The sequence below is a fragment of the Liolophura sinensis genome, chromosome 7 (assembly GCF_032854445.1).
Source record: "Liolophura sinensis isolate JHLJ2023 chromosome 7, CUHK_Ljap_v2, whole genome shotgun sequence".
Taxonomy (NCBI): Eukaryota; Metazoa; Mollusca; class Polyplacophora; order Chitonida; family Chitonidae; genus Liolophura; species Liolophura sinensis.
In genome coordinates, this window is record NC_088301.1 from 3,245,740 (window position 1) to 3,266,622 (window position 20,883).

General features: G+C 41.4%; 2 protein-coding genes across 2 annotated transcripts in view; both read left to right on the plus strand.

The window, feature by feature from the left end:
* On the plus strand, window positions 1-20,333 carry LOC135469811 (uncharacterized). The gene is made up of 6 exons (XM_064748420.1): window positions 1-184; window positions 1,102-1,263; window positions 14,221-14,330; window positions 15,231-15,420; window positions 18,181-18,246; window positions 19,470-20,333. The coding sequence occupies exons 1-6, from the start codon at window positions 1-3 to the stop codon at window positions 19,961-19,963; spliced, it is 1,206 nt and encodes a 401-aa protein (XP_064604490.1). The 3' UTR covers window positions 19,964-20,333.
* The window catches only part of LOC135469812 (uncharacterized), a 20,409-nt gene continuing 19,602 nt past the window's right edge, over window positions 20,077-20,883 (plus strand). The window contains exon 1 of the mRNA XM_064748421.1: window positions 20,077-20,119. Within this exon, the coding sequence (XP_064604491.1) occupies window positions 20,077-20,119 (43 nt within the window). The remainder of the gene's footprint in view (window positions 20,120-20,883) is intronic.

Sequence of the window (20,883 nt, forward strand, 5' to 3'; positions counted from 1 at the left end):
ATGGCCGTTATGATCGCCGAGGAGGTCAAGCTGACACGCCCTGTAAAGCATGAGGGGGAGGACATGGCAGCAGAAGGGAAGGCTCGTTCTGGCCCCTCTGACGTACAACAGACAGACCTAGGTGAGATCGTGTGTAAATACATCAACAGTGGGTTGTACCAAAATACAAAACAGCCTGGCCTAGGTGAGTCTGTCTGTAATCCATCAACCATGGGGTTAGACCTGATACAAAACAGTCTGGCCTATGTGGGTTTGCCAGTAATACATAAATTTTTTTTTTTTGATTGGTGTTTTACGCCGTACTCAAGAATATTCACTTATACGACGGCGGCCAGCATTATGGTGGGTGGAAACCGGGCAGAACCCGGGGGAAACCCACGACCATCCGCAGGTAGCCGACAGACCTCCCCACATTACGGCCGGAGAGAAAGCCAGCATGTGCTGGACTTGAACTCACAGCGACTGCATTGGTGAGAGACTCCTGGGTCATTACGCTGCGCTAGTGCGCTAACCAACTGAGCCACGGGGGCCCCGTAATACATTAAAGGGGAAGAAAATTTAAATATCACTCAAATACCAATAAAAAGAGTATGCATTTCCTCGCGGGTGCATGCGATAAAAAATTCTAATATGTACCTGAAGTTGATAAATTATAAATAAAGTCAGCGCAAAATCCGCTGTAGACGACTCCATTTTGCCTAAGAACCAGTCCTGAAGTATTCTGTGTTAGGAGGAGAATTGCCGTCGGAAACCGCCGAAGTGCAGTTTGTACATTTCCGGTAGAACCCTTCTTCCAAGAAGGTAGCGAACAATACAGTTCGTTTTTCTCTTGACGATCGGGAAACCGGAATGTTCGACGTAGGTTCCGAGTTTACACGAACAAGCCGGCAGTTTCAACGACTCTCATTGGCTCAGAGGCAACACACCCCCAGCATAAATCACAGGATGTTAAAGATGGAGGACGCGATGGACTCAGCGATTTATGCCAGCTTTGCCGTTTTCAGGCGTTACGTGTATGGCGAGGACAAATCGGAAAATTATGCATCAGGCACCACCAGATAGAAAAAATGTGTTTTTTAAGTTTTCCTTCTCCTTTAACAGTGGGGTTACATCTAAACACAAAACAGTCTGGCCTGACTGAGTCTGACTGTAATATATTAGCGTTGAAGTTACACCTAAATACAAAACAGTCTGGCCTGATGGAGTCCGTCTGTCATACATCAACAGGAGAGTTACACCTGAAAAAGAGACTCTTTGGCCTGGGTTAGTCCATTTGTAATACATCAACAGTGGGTTACACCTGAACATAAATCAGTCTGGTCTAGGTGAGTCGGACTGTAGTACATCAACAGTGGGGTTACACCTGAACACAAATCAGCCTGGCCTGGGTGAGTGTGTCTGTATTACTTCAACAGTGGAGGTACACCTGAACATCAAACAGTTTGGCCTGGGTGAGTCTGCCTGTAATACATCAACAGTGGGGTACACCTGAACACAAGTCAGTCTGGTCTAGATGAATCTGTCTGTAATACGTCAACTGTGAATTTACACCAAGCCATGAGACTGGCTGCTGTGTAAGCTTGAACATGTCATCGCGCCTTTTTAAGGCTTTGGGATGCGACAAACTCTAGTCTTAGATGTTGGAAAGTGTATTCAGTATTTGGGAACAGTGGTCAATTTGTGCAAACACCGTTAATACAAAAAATGTACATGGACTTTTTTTTTCGTATCTTTATGGGCCCTAAGATACGAAAGCGGAAACAATCAATCCGGATATTTAGTAACCTTCTGTCGAAACAACTCTGTTCGGAGAAGAGGCCGAATAACATCAGGGTGGGATTGGGGGTCTGAGTTTGTCCATCGTAGGACTAAATACATCGACGACGTCCTTTCCAGAAATTCCCGGAGGCCACCGGAGGTCTGAGTACGTGTGCGTGGATCAGGATCCAGATACTCACCCCGGCACCGCTAAAAACGTCAACGGCAATCTGCTGTATATTGTAGAGGCTGTGTGTGGCCCACTGCCGTGTCCAAACTATGTTAACGGTTATGAAGTTACCTGTGCTGTTTGCACAAAATAAGTCGAAATTTGCAATCAACAACTATTACATATTTTAGACTTTTTGATCAACAGTTGTACTTATTTAATATCTTTATTTCACTTAGTGTTTTAGGTCGTGGTTACAAATCTTTCTCATATACGATTTCAACCAGCGACAGCAGTTTAACCAATGAGCGAAGGATGTCCACGCCAGTAAGAAAACAAGCCCATTGAATCGGTTGCATTTTGCACATTGACTTCCATGTACTGGTACGATATCGTAGTAAAACTAGAGCAGTGGCCAATGTCCTGACACTTTTATCACGTTGTTTTTGGCTTTTTTTGTTTTAAGATTAGCAAATATTACATATTATAGGTGAACCTTGCTTCAATAATCAGACCAAATGTAGTATATAATTTTTAATACCTTTAGACTGGAATGACTGTCGTAATCTACATACTGTAAGAGTACCGCTATAGGAGAGTAAAGATGAGAAACAATTGGCTTGTTTAACTCTCAGATCAACGATAGGCCTTACCCAAGATCAAACAAAAACACGAAGACGCTTGAATAAGTTTAACACATATATTAAAACAAACTAGACAAATAATATATATATACATAACTAATAGACAAAGAGGCAATGAGCGATACAAGCTGAAAAAAGACGCCTCCAATAAAAATAGCAAGTAAAGAAATGTAGATTTGCGTGAAAGCCGATAACTCCAAACCCAGCCGAATCCTTCACAGTGAATGACAGTAAATATGACTGCTCTCAAATGGACTTGACTAAATAAATGCTCACAAGAGAACTTGAATGAATGTGTGCCAGCTTCACAACTCCGTCGCTCATATTTATAGATTAACGTGAAAGAGAATTCTGGATGGTTTGATCGTAAACAAATTTACAACATAAATACAATTTCCAGAATGCACACTCTATGTACAATGACACTAAACTCATAAATACCGAAGCCTCGAGAACGACATACTATGCTTAAAGACGAGGTTCGTAACGTAGCCTATTTTTTTTATGGTGGAATGATTCTTTTGGCCTTTATTTAACTTCCTAGAGAAGTAACTCACACGCTTCCTGGAGCAAAACAGCCCCTACTCCGATGTCACTAGCCCCCACTGCCATCTTAAAAGGACGACTAAGATCTGGAGCTTATAATATATGAGGGTTAGATAGAACGGCCTTTATCCTGTCAAAAGCTGTCCGACAATTATTCACGCTTACAAACTGGACATTCTTTTTAAGCGACTGAGTTAATGGAGCAGCAACATCTCTGAAATTAGGCACAAACTTGCAGTAAAAACCACACACTCCAAGCACTTTAAGAATGTCTTTCTTACAAGTATGCACTGGTAAATCCGGTATGGCCTGGACTATAGCTAAACGAGGGTCACTTGTCCCTTGGCAAATTCTGTCTTCTGAAGATAATCACGAAACCTAATGGAGACAATCTAGAGAATATTTTCTCCAGATGCTTACAATGGTCTTCTCGCTTACAATAAGAATGTCATTTATATGGGCTGTTTAGAAGTCCACTTCTACAATCTTATTGGTTAACCTCTGAATAGTTTTCACTCCAAACGGTGTGACACGAAACTGATAAAATCCCGAGGGAGTAGCAAAGGCAGATATCTTCTTAGCCCTGTCTGTCAATGGTACCTGCCAGTAACGCTTAAACAGATCAATCTTAGTAATAAAATTAGCATTTCCTACCCTATCAATACAATCCTCAATATGGGGAATAGGATAAGAATCCTATTTTTTGTTACAGCATTGACCTTTCTGTAATTCACACATAGCCGTATAGAACCATCGGGCTTGGGGGGGAACTACAGTTGGTGAACACCAGTCACTCTGGCTATGCTCCATAATCCCATTGTATAACATGTATTGTATTTCCTGGTTAACAAGCTCTTAACTTTGCCTGGTTAATTCTGTAGAGGTGTTGTTTGATAGGTAAAGCCTCTCCTACATCTACTTGTAGGTAAAGCCCTCCTACATCTACTTCTAGGTAAAGCCTCTCCTACATCTAGTTCTAAGTAAAGCCTCCGCTACATCTACTTGTAGGTAAAGACTCCCCTACATCTACTTCTAGGTAAAGCCTCTCCTACATCTGCTTGTAGGTAAAGCCTCTCCTATATCTACTTGTAGGTAAAGCCTCTCCTACATCTACTTATAGGTAAAGACTTCCCTACATGTACTTCTAGGTAAAGCCTCTCCTACATCTACTTGTAGGTAAAGCCTCCACTACATCTACTTGTAGGTAAAGCCTCCACTACATCTACTTCTAGGTAAAGCCTCCACTACATCTACTTGTAGGTAAAGACTCCACTACATCTACTTGTAGGTAAAGACTCCCCTACATCTACTTGTTGGTAAAGCCTCCCCTACATCTACTTATAGGTGAAGACTTCCCTACATCTACTTGTAGGTAAAGACTCCCCTACATCTACTTGTAGGTAAAGCCTCCACTACATCTACTTGTAGGTAAAGCCTCCACTACATCTACTTATAGGTAAAGACTCCCCTACATCTACTTGTAGGTAAAGCCTCTCCTACATCTACTTGTAGGTAAAGCCTCTCGTACATCTACTTGTAGGTAAAGCCTCTCGTACATCTACTTCTAGGTAAAGCATCTCCTACATCTACTTGTAGGTAAAGCCTCTTCTACATCTACTTGTAAGTAAAGACTCCCCTACATCTACTTGTTGGTAAAGCCTCTCCTACATCTACTTGTAGGTAAAGACTCCCCTACATCTACTTGTAGGTAAAGCCTCCACTACATCTAATTGTTGGTAAAGCCTCTCCTACATCTACTTGTAGGTAAAGCCTCCACTACATGTACTTGTAGGTAAAGCCTTCACTACATCTACTTGTAGGTAAAGACTCCCCTACATCTACTTGTAGGTAAAGCCTCTCCTACATCTACTTGTAGGTAAAGCCTCTCCTACATCTGCTTCTAGGTAAAGCATCTCCTACATCTACTTCTAGGTAAAGACTCCCCTACATCTACTTGTAGGTAAAGACTCCACTAAATCTACTTATAGGTAAAGACTTCCTTACATCTACTTCTAGGTAAAGCATCTCCTACATCTACATCTTGTACTGCAGCATTAGTACAACCTGGTACATCTTGAAGGTAAAGCTTCCCCTACATCTACTTGTATTTAAAGCCTCCCCTACACCTACATCATGAGCTGCAGCATTAGTACCACCTGGTACATCTTGAAGGTAAAACCTCCCCTACATCTACTTCTAGGTAAAGCCTCCCCTACATCTACTTGTAGGTAAAGCCTCCCCTACACCTACATCATGAGCTGCAGCATTAGTACCACCTGGTACATCTTGAAAGTGAAGCCTCCCCTACATCTACTTCTATGTAAAGCCTCTCATACATCTACTTGTAGGTAAAGCCTCACTACATCTACTTCTAGGTAAAGCCTCTCCTACATCTACTTGTAGGTAAAGACTCCCCTACATCTACTTGTAGGTAAAAACTCCCCTACATCTACTTCTAGGTAAAGCCTCTCCTACATCTACATCATGAGCTGCAGCATTACTGCAACCTGGTACATCTTGAAGGTAAAGCCTCCCCTACACCTACATCATGAGGTGCGGCATTAGTGCAACCTGGTACATCTTGAAGGTAAAGCCTCCCCTACATCTACTTGTAGGTTAAGCCTCTCCTACATCTACATCATGAGCTGCAGCATTACTGCAACCTGGTACATCTTGAAGGTAAAGCCTCCCCTACACCTACATCATGAGGTGCGGCATTAGTGCAACCTGGTACATCTTGAAGGTAAAGCCTCCCCTACACCTACATCATTAGCTGCAGCATTAGTACAAACTGGTACATCTTGAAGGTAAAGCCTCCCCTACATCTACATCATGAGCTGCAGCATTAGTACAACCTCGTACATCTTGAAGGTAAATCCTCCCCTACACCTACATCATGAGCTGCAGCATTAGTACAACCTTGTACATCTTGAAGGTAAAGCTTCCCTACATCTACTTGTAGGTAAAGACTCCCCTACATCTACTTGTAGGTAAAGACTCCCCCACATCTACTTGTAGGTAAAGCCTCTCCTACATCTACATCATGAGCTGCAGCATTAGTACAACCTGGTACATCTTGAAGGTAAAGCCTCCCCTACACCTACATCATGAGATGCAGCATTAGTACAACCTGATACATCTTGAAGGTAATGCCTCCCCTACACCTACATCATGAGCTGCAGCATTAGTACAACCTGGTACATCTTGAAGGTGAAGCCTTCCCTACATCTACATCTTGTACTGCAGCATTAGTACAACCTGGTACATCTTGAAGGTAAAGCTTCCCCTACATCTACTTGTAGGTAAAGCCTCTCCTACATCTACATCATGAGCTGCAGCATTAGTACAATCTGGTACATCTTGAAGGTAAAGCCTCCCCTACACCTACATCATGAGCTGCAGCATTAGTACAACCTTGTACATCTTGTAGGTAAAGCCTCTCCTACATCTACATCATGAGCTGCAGCATTAGTACAACCTGGTACATCTTGAAGGTAAAGCCTCCCCTACACCTACATCATGAGCTGCAGCATTAGTGCAACCTGGTACATCTTGTAGGTAATGCCTCCCCTACATCTACATCATGAGCTGCGGCATTAGTGCAACCTGGTACATCTTGTAGGTAAAGCCTCCCCTACATCTACATCATGAGCTGCAGCATTAGTACAACCTGGTACATCTGGAAGGTAAAGCCTCCCCTACACCTACATCATGAGCTGCAGCATTAGTACAACCTGGTACATCTTGAAAGTGAAGCCTCCCCTACATCTACTTGTAGGTTAAGCCTCTCCTACATCTACATCATGAGCTGCAGCATTAGTACAACCTGGTATATCTTGAAGATAAAGCCTCACCTACATCTACTTCTAGGTAAAGCCTCCCCTACACCTACATCATAAGCTGCGGCATTTTTACAACCTGGTACATCTTGTAGGTAAAGCCTCCCCTACATCTACATCATGAGCTCAAGCACTAGTACAACCTGGTACATCTTGAAGGTAAAGCCTCCCCTACATCTACATCATGAGCTGCAGCATTAGTACAACCTGGTACATCTTGAAGGTAAAGCCTCCCCTACACCTACATCATGAGCTGCAGCATTAGTACAACCTGGTACATCTTGAAGGTAAAGCCTCCCCTACATCTACATATTGTACTGCAGCATTAGTACAACCTGGTACATCTTGATGATAAAGCCTCACCTACATCTACTTCTAGGTAAAACCTCCCCTACACCTACATCATGAGCTGCAGCATTAGTACAACCTGGTATATCCAAACATATTTTAGGATAAATCTCGAGCAAGTTACAAATATCCTGCCTCTGACTTTTAGAAACATGACGTAACACTTCATCTAAATTGCCACAGAGTTACCCAACTTAAGATGTAACAAATCAACTTGAATGCTACCTGGATGTTTGGATGTACATGATTTACTATTGTGCTATTCACAGCTACAAAATGACTCGCGTCACGGGAATTGTACTTTTTGAACATATTAATGTGACTTACTCTTGCTAATAAGGTGTGCTAATAATGTAGTTCACATCGTTAACTTCGCTCACCACCTGATATGGTGTACGAAACTTTTCCTTAAGCGGTTCCTGAGGTAGGGGCAACAAAACTAAAACCTGATCCCCAAGAGAAAAACTTCTTGGCTCAGCCTTCTTGTGGTGGTATAGTTTCATTTTTCCTGACAGGTCTTCAAATTAGCACAAACTATCTCCCAGGCTGTATATGACCTGTCACTCTAATAAGTTTCCTTCTGTTCCCTGAGTCAAGATCCGCTCCATCGTCAAAGCTAAAGGACCTCTAACGTCATGACAATACACCAACTCAAATGGACTAAACCCAGTGGCCTCATTTGGAGTATCCGCAGTGACAAATAATACAAATGGAATCCCTTTGTCCCAGTCTTCAGGATATTCCATACAGTATGCTCGTAGAGCACTCTTCAGGGTATGGTGGTATCGTTTCAAAGCCCCCTTGGGATTGAGGGTGATAGATGTAGATTAAAGCTGCTTAACCCCTGGCTAATACACAATTTGACCCCTGGTATTTCCTTAGGTTAACCATACCTGCTGAAAAAAATGTAACAGACTATTAACTATCTGAGTAGTTATCTCATTCAGTGGGATAGCTTCAGAAAATCTAGCAGCTGTATCCATAATAGTCAAAAGTTACTTGTATCATGTCCTAGCTCTAGGTAATGGACCAACGCAATTAATCAGTACCTTGCTAAAAGGTTCACCAAAAGCAGAAATGGGAATCAATGGTGCAGGTCTTACATTATGCTTGGGTTTTCCTACCCCAGGTGTGACATGTCTTACAGAAATTAACCACTTCCGTGTGAAACTTAGGTCAGTAAAATGGAGAGTGATTTTACTTTCTGTCCTTCTAATGCCTAAATGTCCAAATTATGGAATCTCATGAGTCATCCTAAGTACTTCCTGTCTATATCTTGGAGGCAAGGCAACTTGATTAAAATTTTCCCAATCATCGCTAGCTGATACACGGGGGGGGGGGGGGTTGGGGTCTATGCTTTCTTCTCAACAGATCATCCTTCATTTAATAACCAACAGGTACATCAGCCATTTCCTCCAAAGATAAAGCAAATTTACTTAATTCCCTGAATTCGGGATCTGACTGTTGTTTCTTAACGACAACAGATCGAGAAAACACGGGTCTGTCTAACACCTGACCACCCTCTACACCATCAATATCATAAAAAAGGCTCCTGCCAAATTAATATTACCCGCTGAATCCCCAATGGTAATAAAATTGTTTTCCTTCTCTCTAGGTCTTTTCTCTGACCTGGTAACCACACAAGAGGGAAATATACCTTGAAACTCTGTTCATGCAGGTCTTCTGTATTTCCGTCCAAAACTGGAACACTTCAGACATGAGGACACGCCTTAACTTTATCTCCTTCTAAGTCATTACCCAGCAAAAAGGAAATACCTTCTACAGGCAAGGTATTAACAACTCCTACAGTTACTAAACCAGTAATCAAACCAGAAGTAAGTGTAACCTCCAGTAATGGAACACACATAAAATTTCCATTATTACCCTGGATCAAAACATGAATGCTGGCCTTATCAGAATGTGCAGGAATGACATATGCCATCATCAAAGATTGACTAGCCCCAGTATCCTTAAGTATACGAACAGGGGAATTAACTCCATTACCAGTAACCACACCATCAGACACGAATCCCCAGTATGTCTCTGGAGTCTGCCCTACCTCCTTAACTTGTGGTTTAACGATAGGACCAACACTACCTATTTCTACCTGTGGCCTCACTGGTTTACTAGAGTTAATAACAGCTACTTACTTTCGCTCCTCTTTCCTTTTCAGGACTGGGCGCATGGATAATAGATGCCATGTGGCTTTATAATAACGGCAAAAAGGTAGACTGACATCTTGAGGTTTGTACTGGAAGGTCTTCTTGTCAGAAAAGAACGCACATTTGCCTTATGCTTCTCACCGATCTGTTTGTCAGTGCTAAAATCTGAAGTCTTCTTATTAGAATTCCGATTCTTCTTAAATTTGGGCTGAAATTTTTGCCAATTAGCCTAATGATTTAACTCATATTCATCAGCCAAACATGCTGCGGTCCTAACGTCCTTGACCTTCTGTTCACCTAAATAAACTTTAACCTCATTAGGAACACTGTTCTTAAGTTCATCCAAGAAAATGATCTAGCTTCAGAGCCTTGTAGGCCTACCAGCTATCAAACAGTGTTTATTTACCCCTTGCCAACCCCACGTAAGTTTTATCAGACTGTTTCGTTAAATCTCTTCTCTCTGCAGGGCACCGGTACATACTCATAAGCAGACAATACCTCGTAGCTGTGATGCAATCTAAATACTAAGCTAACGACAAAGCAGCACACCTCTGCAGCTTAACCTTCAAATACACTCTGCAGTAAAACTGTCCAATACGTTTCAGGCCATTCAGCTGACAGCCACTTTCTCGGAGGACAGAAAAAAAAAACATTCCATCTCCGTATCATTAAATTTGGGCACTAAATAAAATGTTCTCAGCCAAATCAAATCCCTGGTGACCACGACTAACAGCTTCATTATCATTACTTTTAACCTGGAGTTCCATCAGTTTGAACGCTAACTGTTTCTCTCTCTCTTCCTTGTCTAATTTTAACTTCTTAAACTCAAACACTCTTTCTTCTCTTTCTCTTTTCCTTCCTCTTTCTCTTCTTTCGCTTTCTTCCTTTTCCAATTCAAACCTTTCCATCTTTAACCGAAGCTTGACCAACTCAATACCACCACTTTGGCCGTAGTAAAAAAAAGTGTTACCTACGTTCAAGTGTTTGCTAATAACATCCACCATTTCATTTTTTCTAAGAATCTGGTATTGGCCTAATTCAAACTTGTCAGATATTTTCCTTAAATCTGCCATTCTTACCTCAGACAGCTTAACAAGTGATAAATACTCACTATCAAAGAATGAATCTTCACTAAATTCCTTAGCCATAATGACAAGATATAGAGTACAAAGAAACTATATAAGTTGTTGTAAAAAATGTGAATGTTGGGTCAACCCAAGACAAGGACAAAAACACCGCTAAAAAGTTGATAGTTAATGTGCTAAAGTCTAGCACACGCAGGTTTTATTTCCCGGACAATCCTCCGATATGCAATGGTACCACTACCAGAGATTAAAGAATGAAAAACAACTGGGTTGTTTAACTCTCAATGTTTAAAGACGGGGTTCGTAACAATACTCTGGGTCTCTGTCTCATATTTGGATTATGTGTTTCTTTGCATCAATTGCGTAGTTTGGAGCAAATCATTATGAAGGGATATTCATCACCAATGCTGTTTCTTTCGCAATTTTCTTCATAAGCGCGGTCGTCTATCCTGTTTTAATAATCTCCCTGCTAAATGATGATTTTAGGGTCTAAATTTAAATAATAATTTACGTATATCTGAGACCAACTGCGACTAATAGAACTCGAATTCAAAATTTATTTTTAATATTTTGGATGTAACACCTGGTAACAGATGGTAATAGGGTGCAACAGAAAAATGGTTGACAGCACTAGATCGTTACGGACCTAGCCTGATAAGATTGATGGATATAAAGTTTTAGCTGGTAATCATGAACATGCTTCCGCATTTCTATGGCTCACAATGTAGTCAATAATTAACAGAAACCCAAGGACAAAGCGTCAACCCCTCGCCGTATGAACCTAGTACTTCAAAGACAGAAGGGGCTTCCGTGGCTCAGTCGGTTAGCGCGCTAGCGCAGCGTAATGACCCAGGAGCCTCTCACCAATGCGGTCGGTGTGAGTTCAAGTCCAGCTCATGCTGGCTTTCTCTCCGGCCGTAAGTGGGAAGGTCTTTCAGCAACCTGCGGATGGTCGTGGGTTTCCCCCGGGCTGTGCCCGGTTTCCACCCAACATAATGCTTGGTCGCCGTCGTATAAGTGAAATACTCTTGAGTACGGCGTAAAACACCAATCAAATAAATAAATAAATCAATGACAGAACAACGACATGTACCAGAACTGGATTCCGGCTTTCGACATTTATAGATATACTTTAACTTCATCGGAAGAGACCCTGTGACAAAACCTAGTAATGGCGTGTCAATTACCACGTACAGATTGTTCGTAAAATTTTCTTTCCCAATAACTGCACCTACGTTTACATCTTCTCACATTTCAGTCTGGCCATGTAAGGTAATTGTCTTCAATCAAAAATCGCCATCATATGGCTGCAATATAGTTAAAGTAGCTTTAAGGAACAATAAGTTATTCATTTGAATATAAAGGGAGACAACTACACTGACGTTACAATCTGACAGAGGTCGGTCCGTTCAGACGCATGCTCAAAGGTGACTTTATCAACACACGAAGCTGGTGTTCCGCCATCATCTAGAGAAAATGATCTCAATCTCTGCTTTAGGTTTTTTCATCACTGCTGTTTTTGTTGTACAGGTCTGTTACATTACTTACCCACTATGACCGATGTAATATTCAATTGAGCTCTCACTATTTATTCACGCTAACACCAACTATAGAAAGTTCATTTTCTTCACTCGCTAGGCTGATCAATTCAGCCTGCAACAAAATGTTACACTTTGTTTTCCTATTCTGTTTGTCAGATCTCAGCCACCACGGATCATGGCCAGTCGTCTTCCAGGGAAATAGGTAAGGAATAGTGCGTCCGTGATGTAGTTGTAATGAACAAAGGGGTTTGGGCTCTGTAACAAATGTATTAACTATATAGACCTGGTACAGTGGTGCTAAATCACAGCATTCCCTCGACACCAACAACTATGTTAAATAGAGGGGAGGTATTTTAAGCGGGTGTATAGGAAGGGTGTTTTGCCCGAGCCTGCTTGTCAGAGTTAAAACCCTGTGTACCTCATTTCACCCCACAAAGCTGCATTCGTCATTAACGGAACATCAGCAGGGTTGGAAAGTTTCCAATCTGTCAGACAGATCAGAAACTTGGCCCCCAATGTTACAGACATAAGTCCTGGTCTTCCACTTAAACAAATCTCCATCGCCTGAAAAAGACGTAAAACTGGGCTACTGAATTATGACTTAATTAATGAAAATACATTTTCTGTGGAGGTAACCTGTGGAACAGCGTGATTTTAATGTATGGGTTAGCTCCCGAGCGACAAGATGTTACTACTCATCTGGAAAACTAGCATCAGTTAATTGGGCCAGTTTTGAGTTTAGGTATGTTCTTTTCTGCACCTACATCCTAATACAGATTTACTTCTTAGCAAAGCTTAACTTCTTACTCATGTAACAGGCTGAAGATTACAACACATTGGCGTAATCTTGTAAATCTTCAGAATCTTTATCCAAGTAACATTATACACACAAGCCGTACTCGTCTGCTTACATCTTCACTCCTTTAACAGTACAGATAAAGCATACGTCTACTCTTGTGAGCATACAACGTCACTGTTCTAACACTAGAGACAAACAATACGTTTACTCTTCTCAGTACACGTCCCCCCCCCACCCCCTACATGTAATACACAGAAACAATAGAAACACATCATGCGTCTACTCTTCTGCTCTTATTTATTTATCCATTTGACTGGTGTGTTACGCCGTACTGCAGACTCAAAACACCGGGTAGAGCCCGGGTGTAGCCCAGGATCATCCGCGGGTTTCTGACAGCCGTTCCGACGTTCGGCCGGAGAGGAAGCCAGCAATGACCAGGTCTTGAGCTCACACCAACTGCATTGGTGAGGAACTCTTGAGCCATTGTACCGCGCTAGCACACCAACCTTCTGGGCTACTCTTTAGCTCTTACCCATTAACCCTTGTAACATTACAGATAAATAATACATGTACTCTTCTCAACTCAAAACATCACAGTTCTAACATACGAGACCAACCATACGAATACTCTTCTCAACATATAACTTCGACCCTGTCACGCTACAAACAAACCGCAGGTGTACTCTTTTGTCACATTGCAGACCATACATGCATTCATCTAAACATACAACCTTGCTCTGTAACACTGCAGACAAATGATACATGTATTCCCTCGGAGATACGGCTCCATCCTGTGACATTGCAGACAATGGATATGTGTATTCTTCTGGGGATACAGCTCTATTCTGTGACATTCGTGTATTCTTCTCAGCATACAGCCTTGCTCTGTAACACTGCAGACAAACATACGTCTGTACTTCTGAACACACAGCTTCACTCTGTAACACTACAGACAAAGGATACGTGTATTCCTCTCACCTCTGTAACACTACAGACACACCAAACATGTGTTTTCTACTCTAAACTCTTCCCCACTGTGACACCAAACCCCACAGATGTAGGCTTCCCTTGGGCACCTCCATGTTCCCCACTCTTGCAGACATGCTATAGACATAGAATACACTGCTGAGCCTTTTATGTAACATTACGGGCTGTTTGTTATTGTGTTGTAATACGCTTAAATTCTTCAACTTTTTGACATTACCTACAGACTATAGACTTGCACCCTGCATTTGATCATGACCCTGTCGGTATGTCCAAATGCAAGCTTTAACTGCGATCAGTATTTGATTCCTTCAAGCTATTCAGTTTCAGTGCTTGTACTTTCAGGATGTTGTAGAGATCATTGTGGACTTCCGGGTCGGGATGGACGAGACGGACGGGACGGTATTCAGGGACCGTATGGACCACCTGGATCCCCGGGAGAGAAGGGTCCCCCTGTAAGCGTTTCGAGCATGGGTAGCTTTACTTTTTCAGCCAGTTTAATTGAACAGAAAAGAAAGAAGAGATAACTCTACCACCTTAGATGCTCGATGAAACGGTGGTGTCATTTTCGTTAGTCATGTGTCACCCGTGTCAGCCGTATGATCAACCGTGCTATCAAAACACACTAAAACGAACAACATTAATTCATGTCCAGCGAAAGGCACAAATGTACTTAACAAAGACAACGGGAACTTTACTGAGATAAAACTTCCACAGCCAGCACAATTTTGGTAAGAATAAATAGTCCCTTTAGATTTAGATTTAGATACTGGTATATAATAACCTCACCCCCATTGCAATACACGAACGCATTGTCATAGAATATATTGCTGACACCAGTCGGTAATTTGAATGTCCTCCAGCGACACCTTGTAATCGTTGAATCAGCTTCCGTCACTTATCTTGTGATAAGTTCTTTCTCACTGTGTAACTTGCTTGAAAATGGCATCGCCCTAAATTTATTTTCTTTGTTTAAACAAAGGCAGAGTTTTTAAATAAAATTCATTTATTTACCTTTTGCCATTTAACTTTGGCCAGATCACACGGCTGTGGTTATATCAACGTCCCACTGTTTACGTCGTGTCATATGTATTAAATTGGCGATAGATGTATTAAAGTGGCGCTTTTCGTACTGTACTACATGTATCAAGACGGCGCTGTTCCTCTATCTGATCATCTAGTTTGGTACATCTAGCCCTGTTCAGTCCTAGATGTACTAAACTATGCGCTGTTCATCCTGTACTAGACATATTAAATCATCAGTTGTGCTATGTTCCAGTTACTGTTTTTAAAAGCCCCTATATTAGTAAAACAAAAAATAGAAACCTTTACATCAAAAGTAATTTGTTTGATAGGGACAATCCTTCTTTATGGAGTCCAATCTTGAGAAGATTTTAAACATCTTAACAGAGAAGATGGCTGTCATGATCGCCCAGGAGGTCAAGTTGACACGCTCTGTGAAGAATAAGGGTGAGGACATGACAGAGGAGAGACGGGCTCGTTCTGGCCCATCCTTCAGAGAAAACACACAACAGACAGACTTAGGTGAGTCCGTGTGTAAATTCATAAACGGTGGGGTTGCACCAAAACTCAAAACTGCCTAACCTTGGTAAGTGTGTGTGTAGTACATCATCAAGGGAGTTACGACTGATTCCAAATCAGACTAGTCCGGGTAAGTCCGTCTTAAATATACATCAGCTGTGGAGTTACACCTAAACACAAAACAGTTTGGCCTGGACGAGTCCATTTGTAATACATCAGCAATGGAGTTACACCTGGCCTGGGTGGGCCTGCATTTAATACATCAACAGTGGAGTTACACCTCAACACAAAACAGTCTGGCCTGGGTGAGTCCGTCTGTAATACATCAACAATGGAGTTACACCTGAGTACAAAACAGTCTGGCCTGGGTAAGTGTGTCTATCATACATCAGCTGTGGAGTTACACCTGAATACAATATATTCTTGCCTGGCTGAGTCCGTCTGTAATACATCAGCACTGGAGTTACACCTGACCTGGGTAAGCCTGCATATAATACATCAACAGTGGAGTTACACCTGAACACAAAACTGTCTGGCCTGCATGAATCTGTCTTTAATGCATCAGCAGTGGAGTTACACCTGAACACAAAACAGTTTGGCCTGAGTCAGTCCGTCTGTAATACGTTAGCAGTGGAGTTACACCTGAACACAAAACAGTCTGGCCTGCATGAATCTGTCTTTAATACATCAGCTGTGGAGTTACACCTGAACACAAAACAGTTTTGCCTGAGTCAGTCCGTCTGTAATACGTTAGTAGTGGAGTTACACCTGAACACAAAACAGTGGGGTTTGGGTGTGTCCGTCTGTTATACATCAGCTGTGAAGTTACGCCTGAACAGAAAACAATCTAGACTGGATGAATCTGTCTGTAATGCACCAGCAGTGGAATTACACCTGAACAGAAAACAGTCTGGCCTGGATGAATCCGTCTATAATACATTAACTGTGGAGTTACACCTGAACACAAAACAGTCTGGCCTGGAATCTGTTTTATACATCAGCTGTGTAGTATACACCTAACACATAACTGTTCCCTGACCTTAACAGTCTTGCTAATACATAGCAGTGAGTTACACTAACAGATACACCTGATCAAAAAACAGTGGGTTGGTGTGTCCGTCTGTTATACATCAGCTGTGGAGTTACGCCTGAACAGAAAACCAGTCTAGACTGGATGAATCTGTCTGTAATGCACCAGCAGTAGAATTACACCTGAACAGAAAACAGTCTGGCCTGGATGAATCCGTCTATAATACATTAACTGTGGAGTTACACCTGAACACATAACTGTTTGGCCTGAGTCAGTCCGTCTGTAATACATCAGCAGTGGAGTTACACCTGAATGAGTGTTTTGTGATGAGTCCGTCTGTAATACATCAGCAGTGGAGTTACACCTGAACAGAAAACAGTCTGGCCTGGATGAGTATTACGTTAACAATACAGTTACACCTGGACAGAAAACAGTCTGGCCTGGATGAATCCGTCTGTAATACATCAGCAGTGGAGTTGCGCTGCTGAAGAGGCATGACATAGATCATAAATTGCTGTGTAATCTCGAACATGTCATCGAGGCTTGTTAACACTCAGGGGTACAATAACAGCGGAGAAAGCTCTAATCTGAGATGATAAAAAGATTTTTCTATTCAATATTTGGGAACAGTTGTCAATAGTTTGTGCATAGACAGTTTCTAAAAGAATTACAACACACATGGAACATTTTCTTTTTAATTTTTGTGAATTTTTTGTGTGTGTGTGTGTCCCAGGCTCTGAAAGGAGAATCGATCAATCTAGAAATTTAGTAGCCTGATGTCAAAACAACTCTGTTGGGGGACGAGTCCGATTTGGATTGCGGTGGGGTTGGGTTCTGAGTTCATAGATGATGTGAAGTCCGAAAATTCACGACCCTTAGCGGAAATTACATGAATACAAGTAGAAGGTCATAAAAAGACATAAAGTAAATCCTAAGTAGGAATATTTTATCTGAATTTTTTGGGTATTAACTTTTTTACGGAAAGGGAGACAAAATGATCTCTGACTGACTGGTATAAGATATAGGGAAGTCAAAGTTGTGTTTACCACAAGCTGAATTTTATGTACCGTGTGTGACCAATTTACCTAAGTGTGATTGAGGCTGATGTTTTTATCTCTGCACATCTTGTCTTAGGGTCGATTATTTATCCCTTTAAAACCATCATCTTTATGGTAGAATTTTTTGTCAAGTTACTTTTAATGCTAAACTCTTACTGCCAGTTAGTACAAACAGGCTTATACTGTTCCCCTGAGGTACTCAGGAAATTAAATATGCCTTACCGACGTCATTGTAAGCTTAACATTGTCTCCGGTTGGTTTTGAGTGAATGACTTTTTCGTTTGTTGAGTTGATTGGTGTGAGAAATGTTCAGGTTGGCGAACACGTGCACACTTACCCATTGGTCATGCGGTCTTAACAATGTCCACAAATGAAGTACTTCCAATGGTTAAACATACGACATTAAAGCCTACTCCTGTATTTGGCACCTGGGCAGACAAATACCTTTTCATATGTACCGTTTACCCACTTTTTAAACTGTCATTTTTTTAAATATTTTTTATAGTTACCGTAAGAGACTGTATTTTACAAAACTGCATTAAACCTGGGCACGACACGAACCACTCGTGGTTCCCGTAAAATGTTATTTTTGTCGGCTAAACGGAAAAGAACTATTTGCATATTACGTTGTGTGTACAAAATCGTGCTACATGTAATTTTTTTGTTTGTTTTTAGCGGGTGCGATCTATACTCGCTGGGGACGGACAGAATGTCCAAGCTATTCTACCACTTTGTACCAAGGTACGTAGATTCTCGATCAAACTCTCTGACTAAGCAAAGTAATGTAGCAATCATAACCAACTAAACCGTCTCGTAAGAAGACCTAAGTTATATGTACGTATGTAAGCGGCATTAAAATAAAACTGATTATTGGCCGTGATCCATGAAGTGAGTATCTTTGAGTCATAAAGGATCCCTTACAACTAGATAGAAAAATCGTACCATTTCGGTGCAGCAGACTGGGGGAATTTTTTCATGCAAAAAACAAGCAAAACTTACTGCAATATAAAGTACAATTACTGAAGAACATCTGTGTGAAAAATTGTGTGAAAAAAGTGCTATGTATACGTTTTGTTTTATCAAATAACAAGGGCAGATTTTAGTACGTTTTCATGCGGGAATTCCCTTCATAAAAAATACAAGTACGTGAACCAAACTATTTCCACATATTTGGTGTCCAGTTATGAAGTAGTAGGCTATGATGAACGAAGTATAGTGTTCGCGCAATCATAATTTCATCAGCTGAAAACAAAAATAAATAATTTAGAAGTTCAGAGCAACTCCACATTCACCATGTACTTCAAAGCTTCTCACGCATTGTCAACATTGGTCCACTGGTAACATGCCTCAAAATAGTTGTGTGGAACAGGATAACGCGTTCGATTCCTATATTTGCTTTCTTTTTTAGTGCTTAACACAGTGAGATGACGGAGGGGAGCAGAATAATTAGATTCACACAAGACTTTTTATATATATTTCTTCATATATTGTCAAGCTATAAGTAAATACGTTCATAAATATTATTGTCAATGTATACAGATTTTATACATTATTCTTCCAATAAACACTCGACGGTACTTATCTGAGCTAACAGCATATCATACAATTCCACAAAAAAGGGGGCGCGTTTTATATCAGTTTAGTTTCGTAAGAAATGTCCATTAGACACTGTCATATATTCACGGTGTAATTCGTAAGACAAAATGTCTTTCAAATACCAGCACTGCATAGAAAAGGATATTATCCAATGCATTTAATCGCATACAGTAAACTGATGGTTACCAACGAATATCCTAACATATTTCATCATTTAAACCTGTTACATAACCACTTTGACCGTATGCCGGGGAAACCTTTGCGTCATTTCACAGAGAATCTGTAACTGTGAGGAGGTTGGCAATCCACCTGAGCAGCAGAGGGACAATTTCCCATCCTGTTACATGGAGCCTTTTTTATTATTACAGGTTTGATGGCCGGGTCACATTACCAGCACAAGGGAAGCGGTGGCAACCATTTGTGTCTTCCTCTAAATCCTCAGTGGAACAAGACTTTTGGCGGACACCAGTCTGGAGCTTATCTGTATGGATCTGAGTTTGAACTTTACAACACCAATCCGGTCTTCCACCAGAGTAACTCGGGCGGGGATTTCTTTCACGAAAGGGACATTCAGTGTGCTGTCTGTTACACACCGGGCAGACCGAGTCACGTGATGATCCCAGCCCGCCTGGAGTGTCCAATCGGATGGACCGTGGAGTATCAGGGGTTTCTCATGGCCGCACATCATACTCACCGAAAGTCTGAGTACGTGTGCGTGGATCAGGATCCAGATACTCACCCCGGCACCGCTAAAAACGTCAACGGCAATCTGCTGTATATTGTAGAGGCTGTGTGCGGCCCACTGCCGTGTCCAAACTATGTTGACGGTTATGAAGTTACCTGTGTTGTTTGCACAAAATAGGTAAAAATCTTTGATCCAAAACTATTACATATTTTTAATTTGGTTAACATTTGTACGGATTTAATATCTTTATTTCAATAGGTGTTTTAAGTCATAAATCTCTGTCATATACGATGTCGGCGAGCTTTAACCAATCGGCGCAGGATGTCCACGCCAGTAAGAAGACAAACCCATTTAATCGGTGGCATTTCGCACATTAACTTCCATGTACTGGTATGATAGCGTGGTAAAACTAGAGTAGTGGCCATTGTCCCGACACTGTTATCACGTTGGTTTTGGTGTTGTCTATAAGACCCATGTTCCACAGCATTGTTGACACTTATTTCATTTGCTACAGAATTTAATGTAAAAATGAATATTTCAACTGCCTGTCTTTTGTGTTTTTGTTTTTTTTTTTTCATGTGTGTGTTTTGGAAAAAGCTATGTCTATGGTTAACCACCAAGTCGCACAGGCCATGAGATACATGTACTTAAGACTACTTACAAGGTGTCGAAATCTGTAGAATATCTTTGAGTGAGTGATTGAGTGCTTGAGATTTGGCGTCGTACTTAACAATTTTATATGTCATATGACGACGAAGGAATTATTAGAGTGCATATAATGTACATCCATGTTGCAGCACGAATTTCCACCGCTCTTTTTTCTAGTGCTGCTTCACTGAGACGACTTACCGAAGGCAAGTAAGGCCCGAGCCATTATACTGATACGGGTCATCCAGTCGTTGCACTATCCCCCTTCATGCTGAACGCCAAGCGAGGAAGTTACAGCTTCCTCTTTTAATGTCTTAGGTGTGACGCAACCCATCAGTGACTCTGGATCTACCGTTTCTGAAGATTATCTTTAAGACATAATAATTTAGGCATCGGTGTTGTCTATAAGGCCCATATTCCACCTTGTTGTTGACATTTATTAAGAAAAT

Bases quoted from the DNA above. Each gene is read 5' to 3' on its own strand.
- LOC135469811 (XM_064748420.1), top strand. From the start codon at position 1: ATGGCCGTTATGATCGCCGAGGAGGTCAAGCTGACACGCCCTGTAAAG. The intron at 185-1,101 runs GTGAGTCTGTCT...CTCCTTTAACAG, and splicing joins TACAAAACAGCCTGGCCTAG to TGGGGTTACATCTAAACACA. The intron at 15,421-18,180 runs GTGAGTCCGTGT...GTTTGTTTTTAG, and splicing joins CACACAACAGACAGACTTAG to CGGGTGCGATCTATACTCGC.